The following is a 27,721-nucleotide window of genomic DNA, read 5'->3' as shown; positions in this document are numbered from 1 at the left end:
TGCACCCCTAAATGCACCCCTAAATATATATATATATATATATATATATATATATATATATATATATATATATATATATAAAAACACCCAGCACGCCCCTGCGGGCGGTTTATCCTTCAAGCTCGGGTCCTCTACCAGAGGCCTGGGAGCTTGAGGGTCCTGCGCAGTATCTTAGCTGTTCCCAGGACTGCGCTCTTCTGGACAGAGATCTCCGATGTTGTTCCCGGGATCTGCTGGAGCCACTCGCCTAGCTTGGGAGTCACCGCACCTAGTGCTCCGATTACCACGGGGACCACCGTTACCTTCACCCTCCACATCCTCTCGAGCTCTTCTCTGAGCCCTTGGTATTTCTCCAGCTTCTCGTGTTCCTTCTTCCTGATATTGCTGTCATTCGGAACCGCTACATCGATCACTACGGCCGTCTTCTTCTGTTTGTCTACCACCACTATGTCCGGTTGGTTAGCCACCACCATTTTGTCCGTCTGTATCTGGAAGTCCCACAGGATCTTAGCTCGGTCATTCTCCACCACCCTTGGGGGCATCTCCCATTTTGACCTCGGGACTTCCAGGTTATACTCGGCACAGATGTTCCTGTACACTATGCCGGCCACTTGGTTATGGCGTTCCATGTATGCCTTGCCTGCTAGCATCTTGCACCCTGCTGTTATGTGCTGGATTGTCTCTGGGGCATCTGTACCCTCAGAAGGTCTGCTAGATGATGTTAATGCAGCACTACGGGCAATACCTACAACCACGATTACCGACACCAACAAGCTGATCTACAATACGGCAGCAGTGATCAGTGAGATGCTTGGCTACAAGTTGAACAGCGACAAGGGGCAGTACCCTCCATGGAGAAGGAGGCTAGAGGGCAAGATCAAAGTAGCACGGAGGGAGGTTAGCCAACTAATGGAGTTGCAGAAAGGTGCGACAAATAAGGTGCCTAAGAAATACAGCAAGCTGTCCATACCTGAGGCCTTGGAAACTGCCAAGCAAAGACTCACAGCCTTGGCCAGCCATGAAACAGGCTAAAATGAGCTTTCAAGGTGTAGGTCTTAAAGAACAGGAGGTAAAACTACTTGTTTCAGACAGAGGATGAACTGAGGAGCTCTATAAACAACCAGTCACAGTTTTTTAAACTGTGAATCATGCAAATGTACTCTAGCTGACTCATAGAATGAAAATAAAGAAGAAAAGGATGATGATAGGTCTCTTTTTTCCATACACAGAGGTAAGAAATCTCAATTTCAAAGCACTTACAAAGACCAAATCGTCCAGTTTTATTTCTAAATGTATGGCTTTGTTAATATATCATTTAGACCTCATGTCTATTTGTACAAACATGATGAACATTTTCTTACCTTATGGCTCAAAACTATGAGTCCCTTTTTGCAACATGTTGAAAATCTTTGGTCTGGCATCTAAAAGATTGTCCTGACCTGGACAGACACATACTCTTGTGACACAACTTCATTCATTTAAGGTGCACAGAGAAGAGCATTAATCTGAAGACATTAAAGTTCTTTTGCAGCAACTTTTGTGGAATACAGGACTTTATTGTTTAACCCAAATGGTTTGGCTTAGCTTCCATGATTGTTGTCAATTTTTTAAAATTTGCAAAGTTAGGAGGATACAGACAGTTTTTCTTTAGTTGTTTCCTGTTTTATTCTGCTGGCTGATGTCAAGTCTACCTACTTCCTTTTTCTATTTTTCTATTTCTCTGTTGCTTTAGCCACTTCCTGTTTTATTCTGAAGTCTCAGCCAGTCTTACACTTCAGTCAGACGTACGTCCTGCCTGTTTTCAACTGCTTTTTCATCATACCTGTGTTCAATCAGTAATCAATCTCTTAATTTTTGAGGTTTTGTAGACGTGACCGCTAACCACATGATGTTAACTTGTGCACCATTTTTGGACACCTGGCTAAAGCAAAAGTGTCATTCAATGCCCGTTTTCCTCCATCATTTTTCAACTGTTCCTATCATAACAGCCTAAAAGAAACAGCTTCCAATATCAAGAATGTGGAAGCTGGCAGACATGCCAGTGAGCCCCCAGCAACCATCTGTAACTAAGGGAAAATGTATATTCCCCATCTACCTGGCAAAAACTTTGCTGTGATTGATTTTGTTGCTAGCAGATTGCTGTGGCCGTAATTTGAATTGTAGTGATGGGCTTGCCTACAAACACCTGCTCTCTCAGGCGCCGTGAAACTGTGAAAAGTGTGACAGACCAGAAATGGAGAAGGTTTGCCTTCAAAACAAAAGTTGCCTCTTTTGAAGAACGCTGGCTTCTCTTTGAAACTTCTCCATTTTCAGTTCACATTGCACATTATCAAGTTGTGTAACAGTGAGTGATTTGTAGGAAAATATGGAAAAAATACAGGCAAATGGAGGAAGCTTAGGCCTCACTCACACAGACCTAAGGACACAGACCACCCCCTCTCGGTAAACACTGGTTGCTAGGGAGCAGTGTGTATTCCCCAACTGATTGGCAAGTGGTTGCTGGAGGTTTCTGGCAGTGAGACATCACGTGAGAAACCTCCTTAAATTTGCCAGATTGCCTTGTTGCATTCCTCAAACTTCCCAGCCATCATTCCTGGTTTTCCAGAGTTTTTTCTTGTTTCCTTGTGTACAGCTGTGGGCTGAACACTTCAGTCCTGTTCACGGTGCGTCCTGCATGTCGTTCCTCCTCCTGGGTTTCACAACTGCTCCAAAATACTTCTGAATTATCAACTTCTTCTTCTTTTGCTATTTTGTGTTTTGTAAGCCTACATTTGCATAAGACCTTTTGTAATGGCAGTGTTTATGGGTTACATAGCCAATAAAAATGGTTAGTTACACCATTACACACCTGCCTTTTAGAAAAAGATACCATCCAACTAATACATACATCAGTCTAATTAGCTATTAGCTATTACATAGCTATCATTAAATAGGTAATAGCTATTACACTTCACACTGTGTGTGTTTTTCTCTCACCTGGACACTGTAGTGTGTGTCTTCGTCCAGGTCCCACAGCACACACCAGCGGCTGGACGTGTTCACCTCTCGTATGGAGCGCTGCATCAGGCCGTCCTGCCTCTGGAGACAGGATACGTGCACACATGAGGAATACATGTGGTGGATGCTTTTGCACACACAAAGACATTAATGTGCCACACTTATGGCAAATTTAAATCAAATCTCGGGATCTGATCAGCGTATCCGGCTGACAGCTTAAGTATTATGATCTAATAAAAGCAGTAATGGCCTCGTACTTTGCTCGAGGCAGATAGTGTTGTCTTAAAAGGAGAAGAATCTTTTCTGTTTTCTTTTAAAGTAAACTTTGCTAAACTAATTTACCAATAAAAAAAATCATCATTATGTCACATTTAAAGGCAAATACTTGAAATGCAAGCAGAATCCCTGCAGTAACAAGCAGCTTCGCCTCATAGAAATTCACCTCACACCCATACAGCCCCAATGGGAGAAATTAGGTCTGCAGGCAAGGTAACACCAGCAATAGTCATTCAAAATAAACAGAAAAACACATGTTTAGGCAGAGATGCTCTGTTAGTATAAGGAGCTGCAGAATTAATGAAGAAATGTCACTTTCTGGATCAGCAGGTAAACAGATGGTGACCCCGTGGAGATAAAGTTTACTTTTTAACAGCTGTATTTAGTGAAAATTTGGGGATGGGTGGATTTATAAATTGTAAATACAACACAGACATATTATCATCTCCATTTTTGCAATCAGAAGGTAAAACACAAAAAGATAATTATTAATTTAGAGCCATGCTTTAATTCAAGTCCACAATTTAATCAGTTTTAGCTCCATTTTTGGTCACCACCACCTCCCTGGGGAAATATCTGAGTTTTCAGCTGCTTTAGCACTGAGAAGATCACATTCACCGTGTTTATTTAAAGTCCAGTGATAAAAGGTGCCTGCAGAAGAAGACAAAATTACTGGAAAGACAACACAAAGCAGTATACATCCATGAGGGGCTGCGAGAATCGAGGCAAGAACATTTTCATAAGGTTACCCACCAAACTCTACAGTTCATATCTTTAAAATGAGCTGTGGATTCAGAGGGTAATATGTAAATACACTGTGCACGTGGATTCAAAGTAACAATTGCAAATCAAATCCTTCATGTTATGTGAACATGAAGACTGGTGGAGTCCCAGGACCCTGAATTGATAAGAGGAAGAAAATGGATGGTTAATAATAATAATGTCTGCAGAGGATTCTCTGCCAGGCAGATATCTGCACTATATTTATGGAGTAAATAAACTTACTAGTAGTTCAGTAAAATTAAGAAAATGGCAAAAAACAAACAACAACAGAAAACACAAGGCTTCCACTTAACGTGGCACCATGGTAACAGCAGTTAAGATGCATTTTGGTTCTTCATTCCCCCTCGGACACAGAAAACAAGCTAAGAGTTTCCAGCATAATTTGCATTTGTGTTTGTGTGTCTGGAATTGCTAGGCCAACACAATGAGACCTGATTTTAGCCTTTAAGATTGGTGATCTTGATAAAACTGCACATGTGGCAACGCTTGATTGCAGTTCTTGCAGCCAAGTGTGGCACAGCTAGTTATTAGATTTAATTTAATAAATTTAAATTCAATTCAGTTTTATTTATTTGGTGCTAAATCACAACAGCAGTTGCCTCAATGTGCTTTATATTGTAAAGTAGACATCCTACAATAATACAAAGAAAACAGAGAAAACACGACAATCAGTCCCCGTACAGGCTTGGCGAGAATGGGGATGAAAAAACTCCCTTTTAACAGGAAGAAACCTCTGCATGAACCAGGCTCAGTGAGGGAAGGCCATTTGTCACAACTAATTGGGGTTAAGGGGGGGAAAAAAAGACGAAAACATGTTGTGGAGAAGAGACAGAGATTAATAATAACTAATGATTAAATGCAGAGAGGTGTATAAACACATAGCAAGTGGGGAAAAAATCAAGTGAAGAAGAAACACTAAGGGGGCAATTACTCTTTCACACAGGCCCAGGTAAGTTTGGGTAAATTTTTCTTCTCCTAATAATCAAAATTATAATTTAAAAACTGCATTCTGTATTTATCTTGTTTAGCGTGACAAAAAAAAAAGAAATCATGTTTTTGTGTGGCTAAGTTTTCCCGACAACACGAGACTTGCACGAGACTTTAATTGCTCTGATTGGAGACTCTGTATGAAGGAACCTTTAACTGTCTTCTTTTTAACTGCAGACATCCTGATGAGCGCTGCTCAGAGATAATTGGTGTTCACACAAAAGCACCAGCCTGCATTCTTGTTTTTGAGATTGTAGAAAATGGCTCATAATATATTCAAGCTTTTCGTTATTGTCATTGGTGTGTAACTTGCCCATTACACACCAATTACACCAAATATTCTAAAAAACCACCAGCTCGGCATCAGAACAGCTCATAATGAAGATTTTTTAACAACTGCTTGGTAAGCATCATCTAGCGACAGCTAGTCCAGTTTGAGAAAGTTTCCCAGATTGCGAACGTGCCTGTGGAGCACTGAAGGCTGAGGAAGAGTCAATAAATAGAAAGCTGTCAGGACGCTCGAGGCTCTCCAGATGTCTCGCGTGGAGAGTCAAAGTGGTGTTTGCTGCTCCTCTGGCAGCCCTGCAGGCAGCGAGTCAGCCAGGACACTTTGATCTAAAAGGCCGTCATATAAAAGTATATACTGAATCAACGGGGGTTAAAAGGATCGTTAATCAGCACCAGTGACTCAGCTGTGATGGAGGCATTACCATTTTGGAATAAAAACTCCAAAACCATCTAATTTTGAAAAGTGCCGCTGACGTAACTCAAGATACTTTCTAATTTTCAGGTTTTGTCAGTTTATCTCATAGGCACATTTAATTCTGCAGTTTTAAGTAAGACAGTAAACCAGGAAATCAAAACTAATGGACACTTGTCACAGCCATCTAAAGGTCTGTGCAAAAGTCTTGAGCCACCCCTTTTTCCTTTATATTTTTGTGCCACAAAGGTCAGCTCCAAAATAGATAACCGCTTTTAAAAAAAGCTGGTCATCTTTATATATATTTTCTAATTGTAGTTCACATAGGAATACCCATGGGAAAACAGATTTTTTCTAATCCCTAACAAGCAAAAGAGCATTTGATGATGAGCGTTTTATACTGTTTGATGACAGAAGAAAGTAAAGCCTGCAGGTTTGAGGTGCCTGCTGAGAGTCAGTCTTTATATTTTCAAGGTAGGTAAAACAAACGTTCTACATTGACAGACTCTCTGCTTTTAGTTGATTTCATGAGTGTTTTATAATCCCTGCATCCATTTACAGGATGGAAAAAATAGGATTTTTAAAGTATGCATAATTCAGTAGTTTGTAGAACCACCTTGGGATCAGCGACAACTTGAAACAATACATTTCTGTATGTCATATCAGTCTCTCACATCGTAGAGGACTTTGGGTCTGCTCTCCTGTCCATGCAGCGGTGCTTCGGTTCATTGAGGGTTTGAGGGCATTTATTTATGCACAGCTCTCTTTTGCCAAGCCACAGCATTTCAATCAGGTCGAGGTCTGCACTTAGAGGTGGTCATTACTTTGATCCACACTTTAACTGCCTAACAGATGTCTCTAGAGTACTTTGGTATGCAGGGGAGTTCATGATTGACTCAACGACTGTAACTTGCCCAAATCATTACGCCTCCACCTCTATGCTGACAGCGGGTATGAGGTGTTTGTGGTGATACGCGGCGTTTGGTTTTGTGCATTATGAGCAAACATAATAACAAACTTTAGCCTCATTCCAGGGATTTTGTGGGTTGTTAAGAGCAAAGAGGCTTTCTCCTGGAAGCTCTTCCAAAGAAGCCATACTTTTTCTGTTTCTTTCTAATTGTACTGTCATGAAGTGTGGTGTAGCTCTTTTTGCAGTTTCTCTGAGCATTGCACAGTCTGACTTTGGGGTGAATTTGCTGGGACGTCTACGTCTTGAAAGACTGTGGCATTGTGATTTCTGAAGACCAGCAAACTGCCCAAATGTCTGCTTTTATAGAGGTGCTCACACTCACTAATGATCAGTTTATCAAATGGATTTGATTATCAACAACTGGCTGCTACAAACCCTAATGTGTGCTCTTGGAAGTTCTCTGACAATTGAAGTAAATATTTTCTTGTTCTTGCAGGGGGTTTTGAGCTTTCTTTTAATTTTGGCAGCAGTCTTAAAGTTTGATTTGTCAGGGTTCAGCTTCAGACACTTTAAAAAGGAACAGAAGGCACCTTTACTTCAGTAAAATGTGACCGTGAAGTCTGCAGGTGAACACGAAGTTTGGGTGCATCGCTATTTTTAGGTCAGGAAAGAAGTCAGCAGCAGCCTAATGCATTTCAGAAGGAAAGTGGTGCAGAAAAACAAATCTCTCCTCTGATGTTGTCACAGTCTGACAATCTTCTTCTGGTACAAACATCACAACACAAGTTTAAAACAGGCACTCTCTGCAGGTTTTATTTGATAAGCATTGCCCTTGCACTAATCATCAATTAACCCTGTGTGTTTGATATTTGAAGTCATAGAAACCAGGACTGCTGGGAGTCTCAGACACAGAAACTTAAACTGGGTTACTTCATGTGTTTGTGTGCTTGGGAGCGAGGTTGTGTAACGCGTGCATCTTGGCAGCCAGCACCGTGGGATTTGGAACAACTTTAGATGAGTGAAGCAACTCTTTGTCTGGGCACATTCACTCGTCCTGCTTCTCCTTCACAAACAGAAGGCTCGGCATGTCACCGAAAAATACTGTGAATGAAATAATCCCACAAAGCAGCCACGTTTGAATCCTAATCAAGACTTAAGCCTGATGCGAGACCACTCTTGCAATAAGGAAAATAGAAATGGTAGAAAACATACTTGATTGACAGAGCAGCCTTTTATATAACAGCATTTTTTGCCCTTTTGTAGCAGCTCACTCTGATCCAAGGCAACCTTTGATGACTAACAATGGAAAATACGGGCTCGGTAGATAAAACCTGCAGCACGGATACCCGCTGCATCCACCTGCTACCATCACCTCCCCGATTAATATTTGAGTAAGTGTTTTTTACATAAGTGCTTTCTGAGGTTAAAGCAGGAGATGTTTTAAATCCCGATCCTGTGTTTTCTTGAAAATGCCAAAAGGTTGATGGATTCTGACTCAGATGTGAGGTGACTTGGGAAAAAAAACCAAAAAGAAAGAATAAGAGTTGTTTGGCATCGACACCGCTGTGGATGTTTCTCCTGTGAGACGAATCCTGGCCAAATAATTTCCGCTAATGGAGACAACACCCACTCAGAGCTCAGCTAATGTCTCATTCTCCTTTTGCCAAAACTGTAGGTGGTGAAGACTGATTAAAATGAGCCAAGCTGAGCTAGCAGCCGAGGTTTTTAAGAGATCTCAGACAGACAAAATGTTGTTATGTAACAGCAGAATTAATGTGAAACGTCTCTTACGGTGACGCAAACTTCTTGTACTTTAGGTGACAGTTGTGTTCTTTAAAGGTGCTACGTGGAAGGACTGCAGCGTTTAATTAAATGAAATGTAAGCAATGAATCGATGAATTCATGAAGAAAAAGAAATACATTCTGAACAATCATCTTTTTTTTTAACCGCTCATTAATGCAAATATCTAATTAACCAGTCAGCTGGCAGAAACTCAATGTATTTACACAAGTGGACATGGTTAAGACGACCTAGTGAAGTCCAAACTGAGCATCAGAATGTGGAAGATTATGTTAATGTGGTAATGTTGTTGATGATTTAAGTATTTCAGAAACTGCTGATCTGCTGTGATTTGCCTGCACAACCATTTCTAGTGTTTACTAGTGACCTGAAGAAGAGAAACTATTTGGTGAGCATCAGTTCACTGAGGGAAAATGCCTTTTTGATGTCAGAGGAAAATGACCAGTGTGCTTTGAGCTGATAGGAAGGCAACAATAACTCAAATAACCACTTATTACAACCAAGGTATGCAGAAGAGCATCTGAACAGCAGCAGAAGACCACACCTGTAAGCTGAGAGCAGTCTGTATTTCTTCTTCCAGATGTTAGGGTCAGAAAGAGGACAAAATACACTATTGTTCTATTGTCAGCTGTCTGAAAGGCAAACAGACAGCTGTATGAAGTACAGCTGAACACAGTATCTATAATACTAGACAGAGCAGTAATGAGTGAATTCATGGCTTTAATAAAGCATGTGCTACCAATGTGTCTGTTGCTTTCAGCTATTTGTTGGAGTCTTTTTTTTCCTGAATTAATTAAATACCTGCAACTTCTTATGAAGATCTCTAAAGCCCATTTTTGCATTAACACACCGTTATGCATGTGGCCCAACAGCTGTGCAACTAAATTATTTATGATAAATTACCCCAAACACAGGCAGAACATATGACTTTTGTTAACCTCACACAGTTGAGCTGACACACCAGTGCACAGCTGTGGATGTCTTACTTGTGAGCGATCTTTTCCCCCTCAAATCCACGGCAGGATCTTTCCTCCTGGGGGATATTTAAAGATCGATTAATTCGATAATCAGGTTTTTCTTGCTAATTGGATGCTTGGAAAGTCCTTCTTTTGGCTGCACCTTATGTAATTAAGAGATTTGGTTTTTTATTATTACCTACGTCAACCAGTAGCCATCCTTGACATTAATGAGCTCTTTAAGAAGTAAAATGTTAATGAGCAAATTCCTCTGACAGGTTTCCAAACTTTCCCACCCCTCATGACTCAAAGTGTCTTTGAGCCGAATGCTGACTGCCTACCCGGCTAATGAATGACGCAGCATTTTAATAAATCCCAGAAGACAGCAGCAGGAGGACAAAAGAGAAAGAAGTAAGCCCTCGTGAGATCGAGATGAGCATGAGAAATACATAATTTATCTTTGAAAAGCTGTTCCAGCCCCGAGCATGGCACCGGTCCAGCTTTTCTGGGCATTCAATTCATAATTTGGATCCCTGCAAAATTAATCGGCCTTCAGCTGAATGAGAGGGCACATCAGGATGTATTTGACATTCAGTTTAAAAAGAAGAAAAGGCATGGTCCATTGGCCGTGCATGCTCAGTGTATGCATGCAGCGATGATACGAGGCTGCTGTATTGTACCTGCTGTGAGATGGCGTATCCGATGACGGTGTCTCCCTGAGGGACATTCCAGGTCACCATGGCCGAGTGTGCCCTCAGCTGGGTCACCGATACATTCACCGGGGGTGCTGGCACAGCTGTTAACACACACACACGCACACACACACACACACACACACATTTATATAGTTTGTTAGCGACGGTCAGTGAAGGCCAGGTAACACATGCAGTCTGCAGAGCATTTAAACTGAGATGATCACAAATATGTAGGCACACCAACATTACTTGCAATTCATTTATGGGCTCCTTTTTTAAGTATTTATTTATGCCTTTATTTGATCAGGATAAACAGAACAAGTGGAAGGAGAATGATCAAGAGCCTTAATCGAAGCAAGGAGGACCTAAACCTTTGGTCCATTCAATATATATATCAATCAGTTATAACATTATTACCACCTGCCTAAAATTGCATTTGTCCACCTGACTCATCGAGGCATGGACTCCTCTTTACCCCTGAAGGTGTGCTGTGCTATCTGGTACCAAGATATTAGCAATAGATCCTTTAAGTCCTGTAAAATGTGAAGTGAGCCCTTCAGGGGCCAGACTTGTGTGTCCACCACATCCCACAGATGTTTGAGTGGAGTGCATAGTAGGGCTGGGCCATATCATACCGTTCACGGTAATACCAGTATAATGTTATAAGAAAATGAAATATCGCAATAGAATATGGGTAAAACGCGCATGCGCAGTGCCTTTGTTTTCATACGCACATGGCGGAAAAAGCATGGCAGAGACGGAGAATGAGAAGGCCGAAAGCGGATCGTTGAATGAAACAGATGAACCAGAATTGGTTTGTAAAAACGTCGCAGCTCCAGTGGTGTGGAACTGGTTTGGCTTTTGTCCGTTAGATACACACCAAAGCACATTTTTTGGTAGAGCATGCAAGCGGGCCGTCGTTATTACTGTTATTACCAAACCGATTTTATGTGGTACACGGCGCTCAAAAATCTGTCAAAAAATGTTTTAGTACGACTTTGCTAAGCTACAGTCTGAACTCTCTGTTACGCCTGATGGATTGTCGGAGCATTACAGCTACCGTAGTCGGGAGCCTCGCGGAGTAATACATACTGTGTTTCAACATAAAATTATGGTATTGTGTGTGTATAACCTCTTTTTAAGTTTTGTGGATATTATACATGGTTATGCTGAGGATATGTCGGCCAATTTCCACTGGAAATGCCTTTTGGCAAGTAATTTGCATTTGCACTGTTAAATTTTTATATAGCTTTAATGCACATAAAAAACAGCTGCTTGTTTAAGTGAAAATACATTGATGGGGTTTTTTTTGCACTAATAAAGTTGTGGAGTTGTAAAGTATTTTGTCTCACGTCAATTATATCGTCAGTTATATCGTTATTGCAAATTTTCAAATGTATATCGTGATAAATATTTCTGGCCATATTGCCCTGCCCTAGTGCATAGTGCATCCTGGTATCAGGTGTTCCCCAGGTAAATGACTCACATGCACCTGGCAATCCACATGATGTAAAAGAAAATGTGATTCATCAGACTAGAACACCTTCCTCGGTGGTCTAGTCTGATGCTCACATGCCCACTGTTGGTGCTTTTGACACTGTGCAAGGGTCTGCATGGGCATCCAGAGTGATCTGCAGCTATGCCGCCACATACGCAACAAACTGTGATGCTCTGTGTATTCTGTCAGAACCAGCATTAATGTTTTCAGCAGTTTAAGCTACAGTGGCTCGTCTGTTAGATTGGACCACTCGGGCCAGCCTTTGTTCTCCACAAGCATCAGTGAGCTTTGGCCACCCATGACTCTGTCGGTGGTTCACCGCTGTTCCTCCTTTGGATCGCTTGTGATAGATACTGACCACTGCAGACCAGGAACACCCCACAAGAGCTACAGTTTTGGAGATGTTTTGACTCACTCGTCTAAGTCATCCTCAACTTCGCTTAGATTCTTACACTTGTCCATTTCCCTGCTTCTAACAAGTCAACTGTTTTTCACTTCACCTGTCTGTGGTCATAATGTTGAGCCTTTTCAGTGTAGAGACATCCAGCTGCACCAGATGTTTTGTCATTTGCTTCCAATTACTTACAGGGGTATTAGTGAAGGCTGATGCTGATTTTGATTTAAAATCTTTCCCATAGTAAAACTGAACCAAAAGTTTAAAGTCAAATTTTAATATCTCTGCATCTGCGAAGTGTTCAAAAAGCTTTCAAGTCTTTATCTCTGTCAGGAAAATCAATCCATTAAGGATGGATTCAATCATATGAATAATGTACTCCAGCCCCCTGGCATTTCATAAAGACCGTTCTCCCATTTATTCATAAAGAAATACAATTTAAAAATGGCTTATGACCTAGAACAGAAGCTGTGCATTTGCAGAATTATAAGTGAAACTGTATTTAACTGTAAAATAGCATTATTATGATAATAATTTAATGTACTCTGCCAACAGTACAAAAGTATTCATTGCTGTTTGATCGGTTCACACCTGAGTGTCAGGACTTGCTCCAGTGGATCAAACAACAGATTTGAGAGGTCCATGGATCAATTCCAGTCCAAATTTCATCTTTCACAGAAATTCTAGCAATTATTTGCAGTCCCTTCATTTTAAAGAGGCCATATGCTAACTGGGAGGTAACTGGATATTTTAAAATGTCTATGTTTAAAAAATATGTTTAAAATTACATGGATGGATAATTTGTAAAGGACAACCATAGAAACACGCTGACAGCTGCACAGCTGCACAGACTGTGTCTATATACACTCAACAAAAATATAAACGCAACACCTTTGTTACTGCTCCCATTCCCCATGGGATGGACGTAGAGACCTAAAATTCATTCCAGATACACAATATAACCATCCCTCCCAAACAGTGGTCACAAATCAGTCCAAATGTGTGGTAGTGGGCACATCTGCCATATTGAGATAATCCATCCCACCTCACAGGTGTGCCACATCAGGATGCTGATCTGACATCATGAGTAGTGCACAGGTGTACCTCAGACTGCCCACAACAAAAGGCCACCCTGGAATGTGCAGTTTTTTGCGCTATTGGGGGTCTGGGGACCCAGAACCGGTCAGTATCTGGTGTGACCACCATTTGCCTCATGCAGTGCAACACATCGTCGCATGGAGTCTATCAGATTGTCAATTGTGGCCTGTGGAATGTTGGTCCACTCCACTTCAATGGCTGTGCGAGGTTGTTGGATATTCATGGGAACTGGTACACGCTGTCGTATACGCCGGTCAAGCACATCCCGAACATGCTCAATGGGTGACATGTCCGGTGAGTATGCTGGCCATGCAAGAACTGGGACATTCTCAGCTGCCATCTGCCCTGAACAATGTGAACCATGATTCATCCGTGAAGCGCACACCTCTCCAACGTGCCAGACGCCATCGAATGTGAGCATTTGCCCACACAAGTCTGTTACGGCGACGAGCTGGAGTCAGGTCAAGACCCCGATGAGGACGACGGGCATGCAGTTGAGCGTCCCTGAGACGGTTTCTGACAGTTTGTGCAGAAATTGTTTGGTTGTGCAAACCAATTGTTCCAGCAGCTGTCTGGGTGGCTGGTCTCAGACGATCTTGGAGGTGAACCTGCTGGATGTGGAGGTCCTGGGCTGGTGTGGTTACACGAGGTCTGCGGTTGTGAGGCCGGTTGGATGTGCTGCCATATTCTCTGAAACGCCTGTGGAGACGGCTTATGGTTGAGAAATGAACATTCAATGCACGGGCGACAGATCTGGTTGACATTCCTGCTGTCAGCATGCTAATTGCACGCTCCCTCATTGCTTGTGGCATCTGTGGCATTTTGCTGTGAGACAAAACTGCACATTCCAGGGTGGCCTTTTGTTGTGGGCAGTCTGAGGTACACCTGTGCACTACTCATGATGTCAGATCAGCATCCTGATGTGGCACACCTGTGAGGTGGGATGGATTATCTCAATATAGCAGATGTGCCCACTACCACACATTTGGACTGATTTGTGACCACTGTTTGGGAGGGATGGTTATATTGTGTATCTGGAATGAATTTTAGGTCTCTACGTCCATCCCATGGGGAATGGGAGCAGTAACAAAGGTGTTGCGTTTATATTTTTGTTGAGTGTATAACCAAAGCTAATGTCCAAAACCAGTCCCTTCGTGGATGTTGAAAGATGAAACTATTTTGTTACAACTGAGACAAGTTTTTGATGTCAACAGAAACAAACATTCATCTGTTTAACCCTTGTTTCACTCTGGTGTGTGAAAGCCGATCAAAACTTAACCCTGTCATGCATGAATTATGACAACCTAAATCAGGATTTTTTTTCTTAAGTATTTTTATTCATCTTTAGGCATGAAAAAATATTTTTGAACTTTATTTTTTTAAGCATGTACTTTTCAAATAGTTTTTTACATGTTCACTTAGTCAGTCCGCTGGCTGACCAGTGGGTGGCAGGGTATGGAGTGACACATTAGTGTCCAATGTAGTAGTTTATGTGCAAGTATACCATCAACACTGACTCAAATACAAGAAAACAGCCTTTGAATATGTTATGACTTCAGGATAAAAATGCTCGGAAACTCAGGTGCCACTTTTAGGATGTTTACTGACCACTTTTAGAAACAACCACAGCTAGTCGCTACACAAACAGGAAACTGTTTCTCACATAACATTCTGACAGAGAAAACCCTGAAAAACCTCTAAAGGTTCCGGGGTGCAACGCCCCCAAACATACATTAACATCAACACTGTCTATAACAGAATAGCTGTCCACTGTTATGACCACTATGCGTGAAAGGGTTAATGCAGATGTTTGGTCATAATGCACAAAACCAAACACAACATATTAGCACAAACACCTCATACCAGCTGTCAGCACGGTGGTGGAGGGGTCGTGATTTGGGCTTTTTTTGCAGCCACATTAGCACCTTACAATCATTGAGTCCACCATGAACTCCTCTGTATTCTAGAGTCAAATGTGAGGACATCTGTCAGACAGCTAAAGCTTGGCTTAAACTGGGTCATGAAACAAGACAATGATTCCAAGTACATCAACACATCTACAACAGAATGATTAAAAAGGAAACATCAAGGTACTGCAGTGGACCAGTCAAAGTCCAGACCTCAACCTGACTGAAATGCTTTGGTAGGACCTCGAGAAAGCTGTGCATAAATGAAAGCCTGCAAATCTCAATGAACTGAAGCAATGCTGTAAAGAAGACTGGGCCAAAAGTCTTTCACAATGATGTGAGAGAATGATAAAGTCATGCAGAAAACAATTACTTTGAGTTATTGCTGATAAAAGTGGTTTACAAACTACTGAATCATGGGGTGTAATTAGTTTTCCACATGACTGCAGAGAGACCTGCAAAAACGTTCTTTGTCATGGCTCTCTATATATCACAAGTTATTCCTGCTTTTCTGGCCGATTTATAATCTCGAGCTTGTTTTATATCTTGTCAATAGCAGGAAAGGATTATAGTGCCTATAAGGTACCTTAGGTAAAGCTGTAAGTGGTTATCAGCTTTGTAAAACAAATTATAAGATTGTGTTAGATTTTGATGATGATCAGAGTGTGATTTTAGGTGTTGGAGGGCCACTGCAGAAGTCTTTAGTTTGGAAGAAGTCAGGCACAGGAAGGAATTACCAAATTTAGATGTTCTCGCAGGTTGTATAACCTTTGGACAAAGTCAGAATAACAGTTTCCCCCTGAGGGTGTGCTGTGCTATGCTACAAAACTGTTGGATCCAGCTTCATATATTATCATGACAGTGCTACCTGTCACCTGTCTCTCAAACTAATCGTCTAACTCTCAGCAAGAAAATATTTACAGTGTTTTGTATTGTTTTGTATTTCTTGTTTTGTATTTTGAGTTTGAACGATGAAGAAATCAAAGAAAAGTAAGAAAAATGACTGAAAGTCTTTCTAACTGATTAACCTGAACCTTGGAAACATGAGATAATATTTCCTTTAAAATCTTATGTTAGACAGGTCTTTTAAGATGTTGTTAAAAATGTTTTTGTCCCCAAAACAACTTTCTCCTAAACCAAACTGAGTAGCTTTCTTCCTAAAACTAACCAGACTGAAAGGCATTCTTCATCGTTTGCTTCCATCAGTGTTCTTTAGTACGACCGCTCCTCCCGCACTCTGATTCAGATTGAAATGCCAACTAAATGGCTGAAATTCGTATATTTTATTTATATTGTCTCTGTATTTATATATATGTGTGTGTGTGTGTATATATATATATATGTATATATAATATTCTGTAACTTCTGTCGGTGCTGTGCTTTTTTGGAAATCGAATTTCCCAGAGGAACCCACCCGAGGGATTAATAAAGTTCTATCTAATCTAATCTAATCTAATCTAATCTAATCTAATCTAATCTAATCGAAATGTAAATGTATGATCACACCCACGCACATACTGTACTTACAGGCGTGAATGATTCTCTGGGGGCCGGTTAAAACTGATGGGAAATCTAAAGCACTCACAAATGAAGTGTGTGATTTCTTTTCTCTTTTTTGTATTTTAATGTTACTAAATCATCAGGAAACATCATGACCTTCACTGAGAGTGAGACAGGGAGAAAGTAAACTCTAAATGGGAGTTTAAAAAGGGATATTTGCTTTTAATGGAGAAAACAGAAATGGAAAACAGGGGAAATGAACATTTATGGTTACAGTAACAGAAAGTGGATTATTAAAGGACTAAGCTTTTACAGAGACCACAATTTGTTTGCATTTATTTAGTTAAATCTATGAAGAAAGTCAAAGACAACAGTTTGACAGACAAAGTAACATTTTTCCCATCATTCCCTAAAAGCTATTAGCTGAACATTTGTCTAAACCTGACAGGTCAAGGACAAAAGAAGATGTGTCAGGCCTAGAAAAAAACACCCCAAAAAACTATCTACAGCAGATGAATATTTTCTGAAAGTCACTCTCTTAAGAGACAGGAAAAAACCCAGCAAAGACCTGAAACAGACCTGAGAGACACATCTGAACCTTCAGCTCATTCAGCTATATCACTAAAGCCTCATCAGAAATGGTCTCAGTGGAAGAACTGGACTGAAAAATCAGTGGCAACTGTTGGAGTGATGAGTCACTAATCACTAACAGTATGTATGGAGGAGGTAAGGTGGAGGCTCTGTCATGGTTTGGGTCTGCATTAGAGCCAGTGGTGTTGGAGATCTTGTCAAAATTGATTAATTATAAACAAAGAAAAGTACCATCAGATATTGATCCACCATGAAGTACCATCTGGAACTGCACCTGATTGGCACCGGCATCATTTTTTAGCATGACAATGATCTCAAACACACTGCCAATGCAGTAAAGTCGTACCTGGATAGAAAAACACACAGTTGAACTCTATCAGTCATGGATTGGCCTCCCCAGACCCCAGACCTCAACTATTGAAGCAGTGTGGGATCATGTTGGCCAGAGGGGCCGATGGCGCGATAGGGCAGCCTCGCATCTGTCAGTCTGCCCCAGGGCAGCTGTGGCTAGAACTGTAGCTTGCCTCCACCAGTGTATGTGAGAGTGAATGAATAGTGGTATTGTAAAGCGCTTTGGGTGCCTTGAAAAGCGCTATATAAATCCAATCCATTATTATGTTGACAGAAAATAGAACGAAAGGCAGAAACATCCAAAGAAGAGCTTTGAATGTCCTTCAAGAAGCCTGGAGAACTATTCCTGAAGACGACTTAAAGACATGACAAGAAAGCTGCCTAAGAGAGTTCAGACTGTGCTGAAGAATAAAGGTGGTCACACCAAATATTGACTTTCAAGCTTGATAGAATTGTACAAACTTAGGTTTTGCTTTATATACTGTATATAAATGTAATTTGCACATGTTTCTATACATTGCTGAACCTATTCCACAATTTCCTAGGACAACACAAAGAAATGACGGGTGACTTGAGACTTTCCACAATACTTCAGACTAAAAAACAAGAAAAACGTGTTAAAAAGACAGAAAACAAGATGAAACGAGCTTCAAAAAAGTGAAAAAAGAGAATACATAACGCAACAACACAGAAAGCTGAAGAAGTGAAATTTAGAGTCAGAAAACTTCCAGGAAAAAAATGAAAGTAAAAACAAGAAGAATTCTAAATAAGTCAGAGAAAGAAAGTTTGAAAGCGAGAGACACAAAGACAAACCCTGGAACAATGAAAGGAAATGACAGATGAGCAGCCATCCCTACTTTCATCTTACTGATGATAAAACATCTAATGGACTCAAAAGCTACTTCAAAAGCCATCGATGAGTCTAGTCTGCCCACTCCAGCTCCTCCTCCTTTACTGCGGGACAGGAATAGCACCCCACATTTCTCTCTTTAGTTTTCTCATCCTCAATTAATGAGTACCCGCTGGTAGAGTGTGTGTCCTTGTCTGTTGGTGTGTGTTTGTAGTATGAAAAGACACAAATACACGATGATGAGGGAAAAGGAATCAGCGCAGCAGCCAATTAGGACATCAAGGCTAAAAAAAAGGACATTAAAATGCTGCGATTTTGCATTACACAGCACTAACTTGCATTCCTTTCTGAAAAATGATGCAGCATATTGTTATGCTTCAGTTTAAACTGCATTTTACTCAAGAGCAGCAACCTCTTATTTCATGGCGGTGTCACGATCCTGGGTCTGTTGACCCAGCGTTTTGAGTTTTAGTTTTATGTAAGCCCTTCGGGTTCCTAAGTTCATTTGTTATCATGCCTAAGTGTTTCTAGTTCTTATCATTTCCCCCTCGTGTTCCCAACTATGGTAAATCTCCCCTGCTCTTCATGTGTTTCATGTCTGTGTCTTACATTGTGAAGTTCGGGTTGTCATGTCTAGTTTTAGTGTTTCCTGTTTTATTCTGACAGTGTCATGTGTTCTTTGTTCATTGTATTTAGCTTTCCTCTCCTGGTCCTGTCATTAGGTTTATGTCAGTCAGCTGTTCCCCCATGTGTCTCCACTTCCCCTGATCACCTCATGTATGTATTTAAGCCCTTTGTTTTCTGCATGCTGTTGTCAGGTCGTCTGCTCATCCATGTCTCATCGCCAGGTACCCATGTCACTTCACTATGGTTAAGGTTTTTTATGTTTTGTTATTAGTTCACCCAGTTTAGGTTATTGTTTAGTTTTCACCGATGCCCTATTATTTTGTACCCTCGTTGCTAGCCTCAATAAACGGCTTGTTTTGTTAATCCACACCACGTTTTGGTCTGCGTTTGAGTCCTCCTCTGCAACACATACGGTCTGCCCCAGCCAGACCGTGACAGGCGGAGGAGAAAATTATGGTTTTCAATCATTTTTATGCAAAACTGAGTCAAACTAAAGACTAAATCCATGACTCTTACTTTCTGCAAACCAGCATTTATTTGTTTCTGCAGTACTCAAAAAACCTATAGATTAAGGTGTGTGAAATGGTGTCTTAAGTAGCATTATACTACCATGGTCAGGATGTTGTGACTTCTGTGCTACTGTTTCAAACTAAATCTGAGCAAACCTCTACTCTGGACATCAAATATTTTTTGCAGAAAAACTAATTAAAAAGTGAGGTCTGCATTTCTTTCGATGTTGTTCTGGGGTCTTTTGTGACCTCTTGGATGAGTTATTGAGTCGCTCTTGGAGAAATTTTTGTCAGCCAGCCACTCCTGGGAAGGCTCACCACCTTTCCATCTGTGGATAATGGTTCTCACTGTGGTTCACTGAGTCCCACAGCTTTGGAAATGGCTTTTCCAGACTAAAAGATCTCAGTGACTTTGTTTCTCATTTGTTCCTAGATAAGATAAGATAAAACTTTATAAATCCCTCAGGTGGGTTCCTCTGGGAAATTTGGTTTCCAAAAGCACAGCACCGACAGGAGTTACAGAACGTGAGCAGAATATTATTTATATATATATACACACACACACACACACACACGCGAAAGGGATAAATAGGAATAAGAATACAAGGGACTTGCACATTTCAAGTATTGAAGTCTATTGCACCGTTGACTATTTACAAAAAGTATTGCACAAGGTATTGCACAGTGAGGTGAAGAGGCACTACAGCTTAGTTGTTCCCCCCTCCTTTGTCCTCCTGTTTCCCCTCCAGAGAGGAGTTAAACAGTCTGATGGCGTGTGGGACAAAGGAGGTTTTAAGTCTGTTGGTTCTTGTCTTTGGGAGAAGCAACCTGTCACTGAACAGACTCCTCTGGTTGTTTACGGCCGTGTGCAGAGGATGCCCAGCATTGTTCATAATGTCCAGCAATTTTTTTTTAGTGTCCTTTTCTCTGCCACTGTCACCAGAGTGTCCAGCTTCATGCGACCACAGAGCCAGCCTTCCTGATCAGTTTTTCCAGCCTGGATGAGTCCTTCTTTGCTGTGCTGCTCCCCCTGCACACCACAGCATGGAATGATGTCTGGCTTTTGAGGATCTTTTGGTCCACTCCACTTTGTCAAACAGATCCTATTTACATGATTTCTTGGTTTGAGAATAGGTGTGGCAGTAATCAGGCCTGAGTGTGGCTACAGAAATTGAACTCAGCTTTCCAAAGATGTGATATACCACAATTAGTTTATGTTATAACGGGGCGGTCTGAATGTTGCAAAGGAAATTGAGACTCATCAGACCAGGCAACTTTTTTTTTTTTTTTTTTTTCCACTCTTCTAGCTAGCTAACCCGTAGACTCATTTATCTGTTGTTAGCTGACAGAAGTGCCATCCAGTGCGGGCTTCTGCTGTTGTAGGCCATCAATTTTTGCTGCTTAGAGGAGGCAAAACTATTCTATTCAATTCAATAAAACTTTATTGATTCTGAAGGTTGACCCCGAAGGAAATTGGGTTTAATGAGGGCTGCAGTTTTCTCCATACAAAGGTCATGTTTTGAAACATCCTCTTTATTTAATTCATTATGTTTTTCTGCAAATGACATTTTAGGCACATTCTGTGTGATGCTGGGCTAAAACAATAACATCATATTTGAGATAACTGGATATTTCTCTCATGAACAGGTTTCCATACTGGGTAATAATTACCCGACTTATCTTCTGTTGCCAGCTTTTTGTGCTTGTCCTCGTGATAAACAATCAATGCCAATAACTTAAAAACCTGGTGGAGGCATTACCTCAAGTGTTACAGCTGTAGAAGGTTGGACATGGAGCCTTCTCATAGATTAAATTTTACCATATCAGGTTGGTCTGTTACCTGATTTTGTTCGGTAAATCTACCAAAGTCCTCCATTGATGGACAGTGATGCAGTTTTCGTGATTTTGCAGCTTCACACCAGCACAATTATTTTTTACTAAAGCAATAAAAACACGATTCAAGTGGAGATTGTGAGCTTTAAGGTTCTTAACAAAAGAGCGTAGAGTACGCTTGGGGAGTGTGATCGTGTGTACAGCGTCTCTTTATGTCTGTCTCCACATTGGTTGAGTGTGGAGTAAGTGCATATGAGAGCATGAGGGTGGGATGTTTGTATCTGTGTGTGCCTGTATGTCTGTGTCTATATGTCAGGTTGGGTGTCAGGCGCCACCTCTCTGGGGACATCTTAGGCCCTCCAAGGTTTGGAGGCCTATCTCCACCCACCACCACTTCCCCTGCCAGTGGCAGACTCCCTCAGACATCGGTGCGTTGGTGGTTCTTTGTGTCCGGGGATGGGCGTCCAGGTACACACCGGCTCACTCCTTGGCGGCCGCTTATCGGGGCCTGGAGCCTGGGGCTCGCTCGGGCCACTTCGGAGGTGGGGTGCCCCCGGCCTCTCGGCCTGGGGCTCGGTCACTCAGGCACGGCTGGCTGCCGGCGGAGCTCACGGGCGCGTCACTGCAACTCCCCCTGGCTTCTGCTCCGCGGCTGCTGAGTGAGCCCTCATCTGGGACTCTCCTCAGCTCTTTCTGGGACAGTGGCGCGGCTGCCCCTCTGTTGGTCTTCCTTGGTCTCTTGTGTTCTGGGGGCCTCTGGATGTCTGGAGTTTTGATCTCCTCCATACCTGCTTCATGCCCTGGAGGACGGGGCTGTGGCCCCCCCACACCCTCTAGCAGATCATTACATGAAGGAACCTTTTAAAAAAAAAAAACAAAAAATCAAGTGCGTCCATGCTCACAGGTGTACACACAGGTGACCCCCCCCCCCCAAACTACACCCTTTTTGGCTCCTACCTCAAAGCACACTGTGTTCTGTTGATCTTATGTGCTGCACAATAATGTTTAATATTTAGTATTTACTGTCATATTCCCATATATCATTGTGATGTTGTTTATTCTATTACTCTTGTTCTCTTCTGCTTGTTTTCTTTTTTCTTTCTCAGCAGGTGATCCAGGTGATTGATATATGCATTTTTTTTTCTCTGCTCATTCTGTTGGTTTTTGTTTTTTGCCCTTCTCCCCCGTCCCTCTTCTCAGCTGTTTCTCTTTCCCTCTTTCTTTCTCCCCTTCTTTCCCCCAGTCAAGTCTGTCCCATGTTCAGTAAGTGAAAATAAAATAAACAATAAAAGGTGAATCAAATGGACCATTACGGCAAGGCTGGGATGGTCAATTTGGTAAAGTAAATCTGTTGGGCATCTTTCTTTGCCTTTAGACAACAATTCTGATGGCAAAAGAGCCAAACGGGACAGGCAAAAAAAAAAAAAAAAAAAAAAAGGTCCTTAACAAAAGTATTGCATCGATAGCGTGAGAAAGTAATGGGACAGTTGACTGATGTGATTAAAAAGCTGGCGATCACCCACTTTAGTTCTCTACAGCCTCACAGCGCTGGTCTCTAGCCTGATTACGCAATCCTCATGTCAGTGCCACCTTGTCTGGAGGAACGACAACCAAAACAGAAATGCCAGCACTGCCTTTATTTTGTGGTTAGACAACTACAAAGGACACAACTCAATCCCAGGCTGGCGGAGGAGCCGAGCGCGACAAGAACTCTCCAAACCGAAAGCATCTGGCTTGGCTCTGTGGACTGTGACCATGAATGTCAAGCTCTATCTCAGGCTAACAATCTAACCACAGCTCATTATGCAAGCCAGCTTTCCCACACTCCCTGCAGGACACCCAGGCCTGCCTGCCTGCCAAGACTGCTTCAGAGTGGTTAAAGGGAAAAATCCACAAAGTGTCTGTAGCATGACGCAAAACGATCATCAATCTGCGATAAGGCAGAATCCTGCTCCTTCTGTCTCCCTTGTCTGCTTCCATTTGTGACTTCTTACATTTCCCTGGTTGCCCTTTGACAGCTGACAAGGAAGGATTATAAATCCGTTGCATCCATCATGTGTAGGTGGAGTGAATGAAAGCATGGCAAGAAGCACAAGTAGGTGGGAGTCTTTTTTTTCAGTTGAGAAAAAGCAGCATTTTACTGAAACTGTCCTGTGCCTGCATTGAATTCTGGTCTATTTCCTGATGCTGTGGGCGTTAGAGTTGGCCAGTGTGCTCGTTTTCTGACAAATTCCTCCCTCTATGATAACTGAAGACTGTGGGTGCAGAAAAAAGCATTTGCACTTTACAGCTGAGGACCTGAAAAAACAGATGTTTTTCAATTTCTCTTCCTTTATAAAAAAACTAAAACATTTAGGTGAATATCCAAAGATTACAGTTACATATGTGACCATAGTTGTAGATTTTTTTCTCTCTCAATGAGCCACAGCAGCCTGTGGTATTCTTCAGATGAGATGCACATTTTAAAGCAGCAAAGGCAATGAGAAAATGCTGTAGGAGATGAAAAAACACATCCACTGAAAATGTTTTAACTTGGGCAAAAATATATGTGGTTGTACAGGAGCTCTATGAAACTAGAGCAAAACAGGAAAGCAATTGAGGGAAAAATCCTTGTGAGTTTCTTGTGAGATCACTGACAGGTTCAGGATGGGATACGCACTACTAAAACTAGACCCCCATGGAAGATTTCCCGATCGCCGATCTGTTTTTTGTATTTAAGTAATTCACGTCTAAAGTTGGGTACAGTAGTAGGTTTAGTCTTGGGGTCCAGCCTTTATCCAGCAGCACAGCTATCCATGTCAGTTTGGCGATTCCCACCTTGAAAAAGGTGCAGGGCTTTTTTCACCACAAAGTTATCCTACCATCAGAGCATCCTGTCAGGCTCTGTGGACTGTGACCATGAATGAATAACCACAGCTCATTATGCAAGCCAGCCTTCCTCCGCGCTCTGCAGGATATATACAGACCTGCCTGCCAAGACTGCTTCAGAGTCATTAAAGGAAAAGTCCAACAATTCTCCATCAGTGTGACTTGGAGCTGCTTATTTCACATGGAGGCACCTTACTCTATAAGTCATTTCAAGGCCAATTAGAACTCAAACCCATCGCAGACTTCTGAGCATAACTGTTTCCAGATCAAATTTTGTGTAGCAAGACGTTAATGATGAAAACCCTCATCGTAAACATTCAACATCTTAAAGTTAACTTGAACATTAGACAGTAAAGTCTCCAATTGGTGACTTTTATGAACACTTCATGCTTTCATCTCTTATATTTCAAGGTTAGGTCTGGCTTTCAGTTTGTTTTCTAGTTCATCCCAATGGTTCTATGAAGGGTTGAGGTCAGGACACTGAAGGCCGCTCAAGTTCTTGTATGTCAAGCTTCTTCTGGAGTTAATTTTAAGGGATTTCCTTATTATCCACATACATTTGTCCACAAACCTTTGCCCACATGGATCATCTGGACATGATGCCAGATGAGGACTTTAAATAGACAGTATTTAGGCATTTAAAAAAACAAACACATAATGAACACGTAATGAAAATATGCGGTGAAAGCACATCCTCCTCCTCCTCCTCACACCCTCCCTGTCTCTGCCAGTGACAGCCAAGATCCCCCCGAACTCCCATCGCGCTACGGTTGCTAAATCCCAACTGCTTTCATCTGCCAGCGCTGCAATGGAGTGCTCACACACTGAATAGACTTCTGCAATTACATTATACACAGGAGAAGAGAGGAGATGAGAGGGGAGGCTTGGATGGAGTCAGGAAGACAGAGGAAAAGAGAGAGATGAAAGAGAGGTGGATGAAAGACGACAGGAATATGACAGAGCAAAGAATGAATGAGTCAGGAGGGGGGAAAAAGAGATGGGAGAGCGAGAAGAAAGAGCAATTATCCTGGGCAGATATCAAGAGATGGGGACGGCGGGGTTTTCAATCTTTGGTTTTGGAGAGAAAAGACAGACGAAGGGCAAAGTGGGATGGATGGATGGAGGGGGGGAGAAAGATCAATGTGCAAGGAAAAAAAATGGAGAGAGGGTGGAGGGACAACGGGGGTGGGGAAGTAGTATGTGGATATTAATTAAATGATGAAATACAGCAGTGATCAGGTGGATGTTAGAGCACATACACACAGTTTCTACATGCCCTTGTTTGTCCTTCATGTTTGAGTCGAGTTTGTCTGATTACATATTTATGACCATCCATTTTTAACTTCTGGAATATTTCAGCACACATCTGGCTGCTTTTAAAGTCTGTGTTTCAAATTATCCTAACTTGAGATTTTCATTTGTTTTCTAAGATTATACATACACAACAGGCAATCAAATAAACTGACTTAATAAAAAAAAACATGTCAATAGCACTCAACTCTTTTTATTCAAAAACGCCCCTAAAGCGGAAACGAGCTAAACAGCGGTTGATTAAGGGCTTAACTACATTTAAGTCCCGCTTAGTCAAGCTTTATTTATTTTTACTGATAATTTAGAATAAATAAACTATTGCTGTAATTACAATTATGTATGCACAATTATGTATTTAGAATTTTCAAGTTTCTTGTCAAGGAAAAAGTGACTCTCCCATTTATAAGTATAAGAGGTATGATCCAACTGAGCCAACCATCCATCTATCCAACCAACCGACCATCTATACAACAAACCATCCATCCCTCTCCAGCTTATCTGTGGTTGGGTTGGTAATTATAGGTAACCAGAGACTAGTGATGCGCAATGAGCAGTCACTTCCTGTGTGGACACCTCTTTAGCCTCTAGCCAACAGCCAATTTTGGGGGGCTTCCAATTAATCCAGGGTATCCGGTAAATGGATAACAAACAATACACAATGTCTATTCAAATCTGATTCCTCAGATTCTGTACACTGTTCACTCTTTACATCAGGGGTGTCCAACTCCAGGCCTCAAGGGCCGGTGTCATACAGGTTGTAGATGTGTCCTTCACCCAACGCAGCTCATTTAAACGGCTAAATTACCTCCTCAACATGTCTTGAAGCTCTCCAGAGGCCTGAGAATGAACTAATCATTTGATTCAGGTGTGTTGACCCAGGGTGATATCTAAAACCTGCAGGACACCAGCCCTTGAGGCCTGGAGTTCCCCACCCCTGTTTTAGGTAGATTTCTAAAAGGGTCTCTTTTGTCCTCTACAATACTTTTGTCAACATGTACCAAAACCTGCTTAAACATGAACTGTGAGAATGCAGGCGGATTACAGATGTGAACAAGGAGGTTGAGAATTAATTTAGAGCCAATCAACCTCATCCGGATGTGGAAAACCAGGGCTAACCATGTTGGAGTCAATGGAGTTATTATTTTGTTTGTTTTTTGTTTTTTTGATAATCTACAGGGTGGGCCATTTGTATGGATACACCGTAATAACATGGGAATGGTTGGTGATATTAAAGTCCTGTTTGTGGCACATTAGTATATGTGAGGGGGCAAACTCCTCAAGATGGGTGGTGACCATGGTGGCCATTTAAAAGTCGGCCATCTTGGATACAACTTTAGTTTTTTCAATAGGAAGAGGGCCATGTGACACATCAAACTTATTGGTAATGTCACAAGAAAAACAATGGTGTGCTTGGTTTCAACGTAACTTTATTCTTTCATGAGTTATTTACAAGTTTCTCTTTGTTCACAGCCTTTGACATGTCGAAGAGGTTAACATGTGAGGAGCGGATCGAAATTGTGTTGATATCTGGTGAATGCCATAACCGGGTCATTGCAGCAGATTTCAATGCAAGACACCCTACAAGACCACCCATCTCCCATGCTACAGTTAGCAAACTGCTTGCTAAGTTTTGTGAAACTGGTTCAGTGTTGGATTTGCCAAAATGTCGACGCAAGAAAACTGTCACTAATAAAGAAACATCAGTGGCTGTCCTAGCTTCATTCAACAAGAGCCCACAGCGTAGAACTCGCCGCATGTCACTGGAGAGTGGCATTAGTTGAACATCCCTTCGGCAGATATTAGCTACTCACAAAGGGCACCCTTACAAACTCCAGCTACTGCAGCATCTCAACGAGGATGACCCAGATCGGTGCACAGAATTTACAGAATGGGCAAAACAAAAATTGGAACAGGACCCTCAGTTCACGCAGAAGATTTTGTTCAGTGATGAGACAAACTTTTATGTGAATGGTGAAGTTAACAAACAAAACCAACGCTATTGGTTGACACTAACCCACATTGGATGGATTCATCCAAGATTGTTGGAACAACAAAAGTGATGGTTTGGTGTGGTATATGGGGTACAACGATAGTGGGTCCATTCTTCATCAATGGAAACCTCAAGGCCACTGGATATTTGAAATTGCTACATGATGATGTGTTTCCCTCTTTATGCACTGAAGCTGGCACGTTCCCTGAGTTTTTCCAGCAAGATGGTGCACCACCACATTATGGGTGCCAGGTCCGAGCATTCCTAGATGAACAGTTTCCTGGAAAGT

At 41.7% G+C, this 27,721-nt stretch overlaps 2 protein-coding genes across 2 annotated transcripts in view; both read right to left on the bottom strand.

Moving 5' to 3' along the window:
• LOC309701056 (fibronectin type III domain-containing protein 4-like) overlaps positions 1 to 27,721 on the bottom strand; it is a 58,204-nt gene that overhangs the window by 15,224 nt on the left and 15,259 nt on the right. Inside the window, exons 2-3 of the mRNA XM_082525032.1 lie at positions 10,091 to 10,206; positions 2,977 to 3,078 (exon numbers count right to left, since the gene is read on the bottom strand). Coding sequence (XP_082381158.1) covers positions 2,977 to 3,078; positions 10,091 to 10,206 — 218 coding nt within the window. The remainder of the gene's footprint in view (positions 1 to 2,976; positions 3,079 to 10,090; positions 10,207 to 27,721) is intronic.
• Positions 100 to 1,468, bottom strand: LOC309701057 (uncharacterized protein). The gene is made up of 2 exons (XM_082525033.1): positions 1,362 to 1,468; positions 100 to 864 (listed from the first exon to the last, which is right to left on the bottom strand). The coding sequence occupies exon 2, from the start codon at positions 648 to 650 to the stop codon at positions 132 to 134; it is 519 nt and encodes a 172-aa protein (XP_082381159.1). The 5' UTR covers positions 651 to 864; positions 1,362 to 1,468; the 3' UTR covers positions 100 to 131.

The sequence above is a fragment of the Aulonocara stuartgranti genome (genome assembly GCF_965226115.1).
Source record: "Aulonocara stuartgranti genome assembly, chromosome: 23".
In the NCBI taxonomy this organism is placed as follows: Eukaryota; Metazoa; Chordata; class Actinopteri; order Cichliformes; family Cichlidae; genus Aulonocara; species Aulonocara stuartgranti.
Note: the sequence above shows the minus strand (reverse complement) of the source record. Positions and strands in the feature narration are given on the sequence as shown.

Coding starts and splice junctions, on each gene's coding strand:
- LOC309701057 (XM_082525033.1), bottom strand. CDS start 650: ATGCTAGCAGGCAAGGCATACATGGAACGCCATAACCAAGTGGCCGGC.